General features: G+C 41.3%; 1 protein-coding gene across 1 annotated transcript in view; it reads left to right on the forward strand.

The window, feature by feature from the left end:
• Positions 1-318: 318 nt before the first annotated feature.
• The window catches only part of MSL2 (MSL complex subunit 2), a 38,311-nt gene continuing 25,138 nt past the window's right edge, over positions 319-13,491 (forward strand). The window contains exon 1 of the mRNA XM_080805207.1: positions 319-1,432. Coding sequence (XP_080661333.1) covers positions 1,291-1,432 — 142 coding nt within the window. The 5' untranslated portion in view covers positions 319-1,290. The remainder of the gene's footprint in view (positions 1,433-13,491) is intronic.

The raw sequence follows: 13,491 nt of genomic DNA on the forward strand, positions 1-13,491 counted from the left end.
AGGGAAGCGAAGGGAAAGGAAAGGGCGGGGGGAGGGGTGAGAGTGTGCTCTGCGCATGCGTGCGGGCGCTAGCGACGACGGCGGCGGGGGAGTCTCGGGGATGACAGTGGCTTTGCCCGTTGGGGTAACGGTCGTCGTCGCCGGCAGGGCTTGAGGCGCCGCACAGTCCGCGGGATTCACTAAAGCCGCAGCAGCCCGGGCCCTACCGAGTTAGAGTGGCGCGTGGAGTCAGGGTGAGGGCGGCGAGGCACGGGGGGAGGGGCCTGCCGCGGGGCCTTGCTGGTGCTCTGGGCGGCGGCGGGGCCTGGCGGTGTGAGCGCTAGCCTCAGCTGCGGCCGGGCGGGAGCCGTGGGCGGCGGCGGCCGTCGTGCTTGGAGGAGGAGGTCTCCGTGTGTGCGGCGTGGAGAAGATGGCCGGGCAGTGAGGGGGCGGTGCTTGCGCCTGGTGACCTCGGAGTGAGCGACTGAGGAGCGAGGGGCGCCGCCGCGGCCCGGCCGGGCCTGCTCCCCGCCCCCTCCCGCTGCCGCCGCCGGCCCGCGCACTTCCTCCCCAGCCCTCCCCTGTGGGGTGGGGGACTCTCCTGCCCGCTTCGCCACCTCAGGGAACAGCGGGGTTGTAACCGCTAGGGCGGAGAGCCAGGCGCAGTCCGGGCCCCGCGTCCGATATGGAGAGAGCGGCGGCAGCCTCCGCCTGCCGCAGCTGCAGCATTCGCCGTCGCCGCGACTTGGTGCACTAGATTGAGGAAGTCGACGCCCGAGCCGTCCTCCTTGCCGTCGCCGCTACCTCTGCGCCGAGCGCTGTGATGGAGTAAGGGCCCTGCAGCTCGTGAGAAGCGTGCGCGCCCCTCGGACCGGGCCGGGGCCTGCTCCCGCGCCCGCCCAGCTCGCCCTGAGGAGGTGCCTCTGCGTCCGGAGATGCAGCGAAGGCCGCCCGCGGAGTCGCGGGGCTAGACTGAGCGCCGAGTCCCGGCCCCAGCGCTGAAGCCCCCGCGTTCTTCGCCCCGAGGCTGCCTGGGACAAACTCGAACGCTGGTTTCTCTCTCTCTCTCTCTCTCTCTCTTTTTTTTTTGTCTGCAAGTCTCAGGGACGGAGGAGGGGCGCCAAGGCCCCATGTGTGGGAGGATTGCTTCAGCTCCACAAACTTGCACGGATTTTAGTTACTACTTTGGCCAGTGGTTCTTCTCTGATTTCCTCCGATTTGTTGCAAATTCGCCATTGTTCCCTGGCTGCTTACAAAGTTGGATCCGGAATTTCTTTTCAACCGGGAGCCAACGGTGTCGAAGTGTCTGCAATGAACCCCGTGAATGCTACTGCTCTCTACATTTCCGCGAGCCGCCTAGTGCTCAACTACGACCCCGGAGACCCCAAGGCGTTTACAGAGATTAACAGGCTCTTGCCTTACTTCCGGCAGTCTCTCTCTTGCTGTGTTTGCGGTGAGACGCTTTTTATTGTTCCCTTTCAATGCTTATTTAAAAAAAAAAATCTGGGCATTGGTAACAGGAACGGTTTGGTGGCGTGGTCGTTTGTATAAAGCTTTTGTTATTTGTGCATTAGTATACGGTCATTAGTTTTGAGGCTCGTCAGAGGACTTTTGCCCAGCAGTTCAGAAAGAGCCCTCCTAAACCGTTTTGTACGGCGGCCTTAATGTTCAGAACTGTTTAATTTGTTTCGGGTCAGTTCCTTGCCATTTCTGTTGATGGTTTTATAAATGAGTGAAGCATGCTTGCATAGGGCTCTCTCTCTTTTTTTTTTTTTTAAACCTTTGATATAAGAGCTGACAACACTTACCTTGGTTAAACGTGGTTAAGCCTGGTTAAAAAATGTACATGTGGCGTGTTTGCATTTCCCCAAACTGGTGTTATGTGTGGGTAGTGGTATAATCGGATGCACCCACAACCTGTGAACTCGGTGCAGAACTTTTCTCCGTGTTCCTCAACATGCTTTGACAGTTCGACAGTAAATAGTGAGCCCAGGAAGACTGACGGTACTCTGTTTTTTAGCTGGTGGGATTTTTACGAAATCGTTGTTCCTTATTTTGTGGTTTTAATATGTTATGGCCTGGTAGACAGTTATTTTGGTGGTTGGCTTTTTTTCCCCCCACCCAAAAATATTTTCTGCAGGGTAAGTTACTTTCAGGTTATTTTTGAGTGGTGAAGATACGCTAACTTATCTAATGGAAGTGTCTCAAAAGTGCTGATAATTTGGAATAACTTTGTACCTATTATTTTTTAACTTTACACCTTTTTTCGAAAAACCTGGACTGGAAACATTAATTGGAGGGAAATGGCAGTTGTCAAAAAAAGTACTATACTCTATTTCGTATTCTCATTCTGCCCCAGATTTTGAGGTTTTGCTGATCCACTTGTTTAGTCAGAACTTGAGAAATTCAGGCGTTTCAGGTTTTCTCTTTATCTTAGATAAAAGAAATTTTGTGCCTGTAGTGGCTGAAGGAGGATACCGTATTCATTTGAGAATCTTGCATCATTTTCTGGATAGCATTGGGGCAAGCCACTGAAGGGGGTGCAAAGGAGATGGAGATTGTGTTTTTTGCATACCAGGTACTTAATCTTATAAACACATAAGTGTGTGAATGTGATTACTGTGACTGGTAACAGACAGTTAACACCTTTATAGGGAAGCGTTTGCCATGGGCAAATCACCACTGCCCTGGGCCTCAGTTTCTTGGTGTGTAAAAGAGCTTTGGGTTAGATTCCAAGTTTTCCTTTAGCTTAAATTTTACAGATACCAATTTGCTTGGTTTCAGTGTGCTCCCCCACCCCACTTCCACTTTTTACGGAGTGCTTCTTTTTATGTCTTAACAGCTTTTGGTAGTTTTTGAACTGAGGAGATAGAGCTGCTATAACTTCCTTTTCTACAAACCTTTCTTTTGGGGGGATTGCTACTCTTGTGATGTATGGGAAAGAGGGCAGAGGGCAGCCCATCCCAGCCTGCTAGAACAGCAGTAGAGAGTGATGTCATTATCCAGGTAACACTCAAAAGATCTGGTAAGTCTCCTTTTTACTAAGGGGATGGGACTTAACTGCCTAATTTAAGGGTAAAGTGGTAGTTTTGAATTGTGTAGTTGCTTGGAATTTTAAGTTCTTATGAATAGCTTCAGGATAGTCTAATTGAACATTTTTCCAAATTCTTTTTCTTTTTTTTAATTTAAGATGTTATTTATTGGGGCGCCTGGGTGGCTCAGTGGGTTGAAACCTCTGCCTTCGGCTCAGGTCATGATCCCAGGGTCCTGGGATCGAGCCCCACATTGGGCTCTCTGCTCAGCGGGGAGCCTGCTTCCTCCTCTCTCTCTGCCTACTTGTGATCTCTGTCAAATAAATAAATAAAATCTTAAAAAAAAAATGTTACTTATTCATTTGACAGGCAGAGATCACAAGTAGGCAGAGAAGCAGGCAGAGAGGAGGAAGCAGGCTCCCTGATGAGCAAAGAGCCCGATGTGGGGCTCTATCCCAGGACCCTGGGATCATGACCTGAGCCGAAGGCAGAGGCTTCAACCCACTGAGCCACCCAGGCGCCCCCCAAATTATTTTTATTTATTTATTTATTTATTTATTAGAGAGAGGGATCACAAGTTGGCAGAGCAGCTGGCAGTTTGGGGTTTGCCATTATGCCTTCTTCTTCGAGCTACTGCACCATCTTATGGAAAAGATTCGTGGGTTCTGCTTTTTCCCTGATTATAATTGAGTAGCTGGCATAAATTTTAGCAGTCTGAATGTAGGTTCTGGCCAGCCCTCTCTGACCGCTGCCCCCATGTTTTTGTTCATAAATCTGGTTATCAGGAGATAGAAAAAAATCAGTTATTTGAATTTAGATCAAGCGTTCAAACATCTTTGTATCAGATGTTGTCCTAGCTGAAAAGCATAAATACATTCAAGTTAATAGGGCATGTGCAGTCTTATTTCATGAAGATAATAAATATGTAAAAGTTTAATTCTATCTTGGTGCTGTAGATAGGGAATTTGTTTCATCAGGTCTTTTGAAGTCTGACCCAGTCCTACCTTTTCAGCCTTACCTTTAACTGCCCTCTTATATATTTCTGTGCTTCAGCCAGATTAATGTTTTTGCCTTTTCAAACATACATGCCCTGTGTCTTCCTTCTTTTTTCCCCTTCTTTATTTTCTGAAGTCTCTTTTGCCTAAAAATACTTTTCTCTGCGGTTTAACTCATCAATTTCCTCCCTCCTCAGTGAATTCTTTGCTCACTACTGCAGAAAGTTCCATTTTGTCCTTTGAACCTCTAACCCTTTGTTCCAGTCATAGGCACTTACAGCCCTTTGGGTACAGCTTTTATATCTAATTCTTCTGATATCTTAGGGGAAAATACTATTTTTTGGTTTATTTTTGTGTTCCTCCTGCCTCATCTACGCTCTCCTATCCAGTCACTTTCATGTTGGTGTTTGTGACAGGCTCAGAGGAAGAAAATGAGACCCCAAGATCATGACCTGAGCCAGAGGCAGAGGCTTAACCCATGAGCCACCCAGGCACTCCTTAATTTTTTTTAATTAATTATTTTTATTAACATATAATGTATTATTTGCCCCAGGGATACAGGTCTGAATCATCAGGCTTACACACTTCACAGCACTCATCGTATCACATACCCTCCCCAATGTCCATAACCCAACCACCCTCTCCATACTCCCCCTCCCTCTGGCAACCCTCCGTTTGTTTTGTGAGATTAAGAGTCTCTTATGGTTTGTCTCCCTCCTGATCCCATCTTGTTTCATTTTTCCTTCCCTACCCCCCAGACCCTCCACACTGCCTCTCAACTTCTTCATATCAGGGAGATCATATGATAATTGTTTTTCTCTGATTGACTTATTTCGCTCAGCATAATATCCTCTAGTTCCATCCACGTTGTTGCAAATGGCAAGATTTCATTTTTTTGATGGCTGCATAGTATTCCATTGTGTATATATACCATATCTTCTTAATTCATTCATCTGTTGATGGACATCTAGGTTCTTTCCATAGTTTGGCTATTGTGGACATTGCTGCTATAAATACTGGGGTACATGTGCCCCTTCGGATCACTACATTTGTATCTTTAGGGTAAATACCCAGTAATGTGATTGCTGGGTCGTAGGGTAGCTTAGTTTCAACTTTCTGAGGAACCTCCATTTTTCTCCACTGTTTTCCACAGTGGCTGCACCAGCTTGCATTCTCACCAGCAGTGAAGGAGGGTTCCCCTTTCTCCGCATCCTTGCCAATATCTATTGTTTCCTGACTTTTAAATTTTAGCCATTCTGACTGGTGTTGTCCTAGGCATTTTAAAGTTTTCATTAAATTTTTATCTCTTCAAATGATACAAAAAGGTTGGTATATAGAATCAAATCCTGTTAGAACTGGAAGGACATGTTAAGTGGAAGAATATTAGTCTTTGAGGTATTTGGAGTCCAATAAATTTATTATGTTTGAATCTCTACTAAGGCACATGGATATTTTCTTGGTGTTTTAATTAGAAACAAGGTGGTTTTGACTTGGAATTTATTGAATTGTTGTGAAACCTTTTGGACATCCACTTTCCCATAACATGGGAAGGGGATGCCTGGGTGGCTCAGTAGGTTAAGAATCTGACTTAGGCTCAGGTAATGATCTGGTGGTCCTGGAATTGAGCCCCATTTTGGGCTCCCTCCTTAGCGGGGAGCCTGCTTCTCCCTCTGCCTGCTGTTTCCCCTGCTTGTGCAAAAGCACGCTGTTTCTCTCAAATAAGTAAAATCTTAAGATAAAATAGGAAGGGGCTGTAGATTGATGTTTCCCACTGACCTAGGATTATGTAGGCTGATCAGGTGTTTCTTTTGCATGTTAAGGACTTAACAACAAAACCCTATCTTTTCTTGCTATTTGTACTCTTATTTTCCACCAGAAAGGAGGTAGTTTCCTGAGAGTGAGAGCCTTTGGTTCTCCTGTTGAGTATTGTAGTCTTGCACCTGAGAGTGGCTCAACAAGTATTTGTTGAATGGATGAAATTAGTATTAAAAAGAGGAAGTTTAAGGTGAAGATGTATTCTTAGAATAAAGCATATGCCTTAACTTTAAAAAGATTCAGCTCTATGAAAAATTACTTTACATTTTCCTTTTTTCATTTGCCGTCGTTTATGGACCCACATTGGAAATTAGTGGACTGTATGATCTCTGTCATCTTTTCCAGTTCTAGAATTCTGATTCTCTTCTTTTAGGAGAAATACTTATTGACTGAGCAGTTTGTAATTAGCAAGAATCTTCTACAATGAAATGTGAACAGAAAGTTTCGAGTGAGTTATTTAAACTACTTAGCTTTTTTATCTTATTTTTTAAAATAATTTTTTAGATGGAAGCTAAACTAAAAGGCCATTTGAACTTTTTTTAAAGATTTTGTTTATTAGAGTGATTTTATTTATTAGAGTGCGAGAGAGTGTGCTGGAGCAGTGGGGGAGGTGATTAGAGGAAGAGGGAGAAGCAGACTCCTGCTCAGCATGGAGCTTGAAACAGGGCTCGATTCCAGGACCCTGAGATAATGACCTGAGCTAAAGGTAGACTCTTAACAGACTGAACCACCCAGCTGCCCTTAAAAGGCCATTTGAATAATTGTACATAAATGTGTTACACCTGCTTTTTTTTTTTTAGTGTTTATTGATACTTAAGAATTTTTTTTGGTAAACTCACTAATTTTCATTGCAGTGAACACATTAAATTTATCATCTTAAGTGTATAGTTCTATAATGTTAAGTATATTTACATTGTTGTAAAATTGATTTTCATAACTTTTTCTTTCTTTTTTTATTTTAAGATTTTATTTATTTATTTGACAGAAAGAGATCACAAGCAGGCAGAGAGGCAGGCAGAGGGAGAGGGGGAAGCAGGCTCCCTACTGAGCAGAGAGCCCGATGCGGAGCTCAATCAATCCCAGGACCCCGAGATCATGACCTGAGCCAAAGGCAGAGGCTTAACCCACTGAGCCACCCAGGTGCCCCGATTTTCCCAACTTTTTCTTCTTGGAAATCTGAAACTCCATATCCATCAGCCAACTACCCTCATCTGCAGCCCATTGGAACCACCATTCTACTTTCTGTCTGTCTGAATTTGACTATTCTAGATACTTCATATAAGTGGAATCATACAGTATTTTGTCTTTCTGTGATTGGTTTATTTAATTTAGCATAATGTTCTGAAGGTTCATCCATGTTGTAGCATGTGTAAAGGGTTTTGTTCCTTTTTAAGGCTGAATAATATTCCATTGTATTTGTGTACCACAGTTATTTATTTGTTCATTAGTTAATGGATTTTGGGGTTGTTTCCACCTTTTGGCTATTTTGAATATGCTGTTGTGAACATGGTTGTGCAGATAACTAAAGACCTTGCTTTCAGTTCTTTTGGGTATATACTCAGAAATAGGATTGCTGGGATTGTGTATAGTATTTTCATTTTTAATTTTTTGAGGAACCTCTCTACTGTTTTCCATAGTGGTTAGACCATTTTACAATCCCACCAATATAGGGGTTCCAGTGTCTCCACATCCTTGCCAACACTTTTTTTTTAATGGTAGCCATTCTACTTAGGTGATGTCATTGTGGTTTTGATTTGCATTTCTTTAATTAGTGATGTTGGTTGTATCTTCATATGCTTGCTGGCCATTGTGTTATTTTTGGAGAATCACTATCATTTTTTATGTTGAAAACTTAACTCATTACGTCTTTATTAATCACCTGTTCTAAGTGCTGGACTAGGAAGATGAACAAGACACATGGTCACTATCCATATGTTGTTCAGCATTAAGGAGAAGACAGATAAGTAGATCAGTTATTGGGGAAGTGCTGTGTTAGAGGCATTTATGTTATACCAAAATCTGAAGCATCATAATAGAACAATTATAAGTTTATTGCATGTGTAAAAGTTTCAGAAATTAACCATAAATGACTTTTCCCCTCATATAACTTGCTTTTTAACAGTTGTTTGGATCAAGTTTAAGCAGACCTGATTGGTGTTAAGTAAAGTTTGGTTTACCAGTTTTTTTTCTTGGGACTTAAGTTCACCTGTTCTTTCTGGGAAGAATTCTTCAGGGAGCATTTGGTAGGCTGGTAAGGAAGAACAGTACGTAGTAATTTTTGTTGGCAGATACACTTCCATTCCAGATATACTTATTTAACTGGTTTCTTTTCCTAATAAGAATCTCCTTTCTATAGTTTTCCCTTTTTGTATCCTAAAAATTAGTTCATTTATTCATTCCTATTTAGGTGTACTTATGCAAACTGAAATTGCCTTAGAGAAAGGACTTCCAAAGTGTATTGTTCTGGATGTTGAAAGAAATGAAAAGAGGTTTGATCCGTGGTCAGTTGTCATGTGATACAACCACCTGAAAAGTTAATAATATTAGTGTAAATAATGGTTCAAGGGGCGCCTGGGTGGCTCAGTTGTTTAAGCCTCTGGTTCTTGTTTTCTGCCCAGGTCATGATCTCATGATCTCATAGTCCTGGAATTGAGCTCCATATCAGGCTCCATGCTCAGTGGGAAGTCTGCTTGAGGACCCTCCCCCCTTGCCCTTGTGCTCTCTCTCAAATTAAAAAAAAAACCAGTAATGGTTCAAGACAAGCAGTACAGTGCTGTAGAATTACACAGGAGAGATTGTTTCAGTCTGGTGAGATCTAGGAAGTATGAGGCTTAAGACGGGCAAGAACAGTGATGAAGTTAGTGGACATTTTCAGCAAGGTTGGAGGGAGAAACAGTTGGCTGCAGAAAGTCAAGTTTATCTGTAGTGAATAGTCCTAGTTAGATCCCTTGCCCTATAAATTGAGTTTCAGGACTCTTTGTGTGGTGAGTCCTGACACAGGGCTAAGGAATTTGACATTTACCCTGGAGAACTTTTTTTCCCCCAGAGATATGCTCTGTGGGCCACTTAAATCAAAATTACCTAAAGGGCTCATTCAAAATCAGATTCCCAGTTATGGCAGTAGACTGAATTGGAATATCTTTGAGCAGGTTCTTGTAATCTGCATTTTACGCCCCCCACCCCATCTTGATATAAGCGGTTGGAAGTTTGCAAATCGCTATTGCAAGCATTTGAGAAACAGCTTTGTAAATAAGAGTGATGTGATTTCCTAAAATTTTTGGAAAGATTAATTTGGGGGTAGGATACAGGATTGATTATTAAGACATGAAAGGAGAACAGATATATCCATATTAGATAGAAGCCTAAATAGTGGTGGGAGTAGAGAGGTAACACCAAGATAATGTGAAGGGAAAGATTTGTCTTCCTTACGGTTATCATAACATTTTAATTCTTTGATATGTACTGTGTTATACTTTTTTATGGTTAGGCATTTTTCACTATGAATGGATTAAATGAGGCATTTCCCACCCTTAAATTTACAAACGTGTCTAGCACAGTGCTTTCACATATACCTGATGAAATGTACTGAATTTTATTGAAGAACTGACAAAAACCTGGCAGTTTAATACAGATGCTTGGAAAAGATTGAAGGAGTCAGAGAACCTACTTACATAACAGAAGTGAAGTAAGGAAGGGCGTTGATTTTGGAAGGACATGAAATATTTAAATAGGCAGGTTTGAAATAATTTAAGAACAGTCCAATTAAAATACTCTTCAGGGATTCATCAGCTTGTTATTGGATTTGGGGAGAGATCATGTGCTTGGGAGAGGTTGCAGGTAAGATTGGAATTAGAGGTGAGTCAGGTGTGGGCCTTAGAAGAATGAGACAGTGTTGAATAATGTGATAGTCCCTGAGGATTGGGGTTATAAAGAAATACTGGAAATTAGAAAATGATAAAAATATTTTTTATATCTGTTTTACTATCTTTTTATTTTATGCTCTTCCCTGGAAACTTTGATTTTATAATAATTTTATATACTATTTGATGTAGTAAAACAAGATACCTTCTGCGCTTTGGGGTTGTGGTTTTCATTCTCAATTTAACTGTAACATCCAGACCTCTTTTCTTTCTATTCCTTGTTTGTTTTGTGCATGCATAGCTTGCCATCAGTAATTGGCTAATGTCATTATATTGGCTTCTCTCAGAGTCCACTTGGCTACTTTTATATATGGTATGTATATATATATTATGTATATTTATATTCACACTTCTGTATATAATTTGAGGTTTTGTGAGTTTTGGTGTACTTTCTGTATTTTATTTTTTATTTTAAAAAGTGATATTTCAAAATCTTATTCTGATTTCTCGTATTTTTCTGTGTCCAGTAGTGACCTTTGACTTCTTGCCATTTGATTTCTATTACTCTGACATTTCTTTTAAAGATTAATTTTTTGTCCTCATATCAGGAAATTAACTTAGATAAATTTTCACCTTAATTACTATATATCTGGCCATTTTTCTTATCTTTTTCTTGCTCTGACTCTGTCCATAATATTTAAGCAGAATTATTTTCTTTTTTTAAACTAACATATAATGTATTATTTGTTTCAGGGGTACAGGTCTATGATTCATCAGTCTTACACAATTCACAGTGCTCACCATAGCACATACCCTCCCCAGTGTCCCATCACCCTGCCACCCATCCCTCCCACCCACTCTAATCTAGCCACCCTCAAGTTTGTTTCCTGAGATAAAGAGCCTCTTATGGTGTGTTTTCCCTCTCTGGTTTCATCTTGTTTCATTTTTTCCTCTCTTCCCTTATGTTTCTTATTTCCTCTTGTTTCACAGATTCCACATATCAGTGAGATTATGTAATAATTGTCTTTCTTTGACTTACTTCACTTAGCATAATGTCCTCTAGTTCCATCCATGTTGTTGCAAATGGCAAGATTTCCACTTTTGATGGCTGCATAGTATTCCATTGTGTATGTATATACCACATCTTCTTTATCCATTCATTTGTTGATGGATATCTAGGCTCTTTCCATAGTTTGGCTATTGTGGACATTGTTGCTATAAACACTGGGGTGCACATGCCCCTTTGGAACATTACTTTTGTATCTTTGGGGTAAATATCCAGTAGTGCAATTGCTAGGTCCTGGGGTAGCTCTGTTTTCAACTTCTTGAGGAACCTCCACACTGTTTTCCAGAGTGACTGTACCGGCTTGTATTCCCACCAGCAGTGTAGGAGGGTTCCCCTTTCCCCACATCCTTGCCAACATCTGTCATTTCCTGATTTGTTATTTTATCCATTCTGACTGGTGTGAAGTGGTAGCTCATTGAGGTTTTGATTTGTATTTCACTGATGCCGAGTGATGTTGAGTGCTTTTTCATCTGTCTTTTGGCCATTTGAATGTTGTCTTTGCAGAAATAGAAATGTCTGTTCATGTCTTCTGCCCATTTCTTGATTGGATTGTTTATTTTTTGGGTGTTGAGTTTGGTAAGTTCTTTATAGATTTTGGATACTAGTCCTTTATCTGATATGTCATTTGCAAGTATCTTCTCCCATTCTGTCTGTTGTCTTTTGGTTTTGTTGACCGTTTCATTTCTTCGTGCAAAAACTTTTTATCCTGATGAAGTCCTAGTAGTTCATTTTTGCCCTTGCTTCCCTTGCCTTTGGCGATGTTTCTAGGAAGTTGCTGTGGCTGAGGTCGAAGAGGTTGCTTAGCAGAATTATTTTCATTCACTGCCTTTGTACTCGAATCTTTGCAGCGTTACAATATCTTGTTTTCTCAAGTTTTAATCTAGTTTTCTAGCTAGTATATTTTGTTTGCTGACTTTAGTTGTCTTTCAGCATTTGTCTATTTTCTTTATGGTTATAATCCATAGAAAAAGTGCACTTAAAATGCTCTCTGGCCTCAAATTTGGAAATTTTCTGGCAAAGTTGAGTAGTTTTGAAATTCTTATGTAACAGTTAAAGGCGTACCTAAAGTGGGGGTTGGATGGTCCAGTGTATAACCTAAGGGCTTTTGAACTTATGTCAATTCTGCTAAATATCATTTCTTTGAAGTTTAAATATCTGTCTGATGTTCTGAGATTTGGGACTCTGGCCAGATTTAATACAGAAATCCAGGATCAGAAGGGAGCATTCTAATTCGGGCATCCTTATAATTTCTGAATACCTCTATAGTTAATCAGTTGGCTCTCTGGCCTGTCACTGAACATAGTCTTATCTATCAGAAGCTGAGGCTGTGTCAGGTATCCCTTTATGGTGTCAGTAAGCTTGCCAGCTCAATTTTTACATGGGTCTTAAAATGAAGACATTACTAAGTTATTCTTTATGAGGAGAATTTATGAAGCTTTAGGCAGAAAGGACCATAAATCGAACAGCCATTTTTTTCCACATCAAATAATCTTTTCTGTAATATTCTTGAAAGTTTATCCAAGCCTTTCTGGAAGGCTCTCTAGGGTAGGGTGCTAAATTAAATTCTACTCTACAAAATAACTGAATCTTTGACAACTTATTAAAAAGAACTTTCTTTTTAGAAAGTTCTTGCTTCCATTTTGCCCAAGTCGCCTCTGTAATTGTCTCCCACTGATTTTTTTGTTCTCTGGAACAATTCAGGAAGCCTTTGATAAAATTTTAACCTTCAGCTGTTGGAAGAACAGTTTTTTTTTTTTTTTAAAGATTTTTATTTATCTATTTGACAGAGATCACAAGTAGGTAGAGAAGCAGGCAGAGAGAGAGGAGGAAGCAGGCTTCCGTTTGAGCAGAGAGCCCGACATGGGGCCCGATCCCAGGACCCTGGGATCATGACCTGAGCCGAAGGCGGAGGCTTAGCCCTCTGAGCCACCCAGGTGCCCCGGAAGAACAGTTTTCATGTCTTTCCTGAGAAGATAAGCATCACTAAGTTACCTGTCCTGGGAGCATCCTGGTTTCAGTTTCTTCTAAGTGTGGACTTTTGTGTCCATGCCCATTATGGTCGGGTGGGATTATCTATTTTCTCAATTTAGATAAATAACTTGATTTCTTTTTGTTTCATTTGTAAGTTGAAGATGTTAGATGAGAGCAGATACTTGTTTTTGAATTTGAGTCCTGGACTTTTTTTGTTTTGTTTGTTTGGTTACAAATTTACTGTGTTGGTGGTCAGTGTTCTAAAATCTAGAGTTCATGTAAACATCCAAATTTAGAGTACTTCCTGGAAAATTGTAAGGTCTGGCAATAATGGATCTATGTTCTCTTGTGGCATGGCATCACTGGCTGTAGATGAGAGGAGGTTTGTCTTAGGGGTAGAGATATGCCCTCTGCAGATTACCCTTGTTCCCACCTAACCTTTGTCACATTTACTTATTTTTTAAACTTAGCATCGTTGCCCCCGTAGGTATTTGGATCTGTAATTCTCAGGAATGGAAGATTTTATGAGGTCTCTTATGTCCCAGACACTATCTAGCTTGAGCCACAGAATTCTAATGTTGTTTGGATTTTAAATTACTTTGTAAAACCTTACCTGAATCAGAATCGAGATTGTGTTATCTTTTTTAAAAAAATTCTTAATTTTATTTATTTGACAGAGAGAGACAGAGAGGGAACACAAGCAGGGGGAGTGAGAGAGGGAGAAGCAGACTTCCCGCCAAGCAGAGAGCCGGATGCGGGACTTGATCCCAGGA

Source organism: Martes martes, assembly GCF_963455335.1.
Source record: "Martes martes genome assembly, chromosome: 1".
NCBI lineage: Eukaryota > Metazoa > Chordata > Mammalia > Carnivora > Mustelidae > Martes > Martes martes.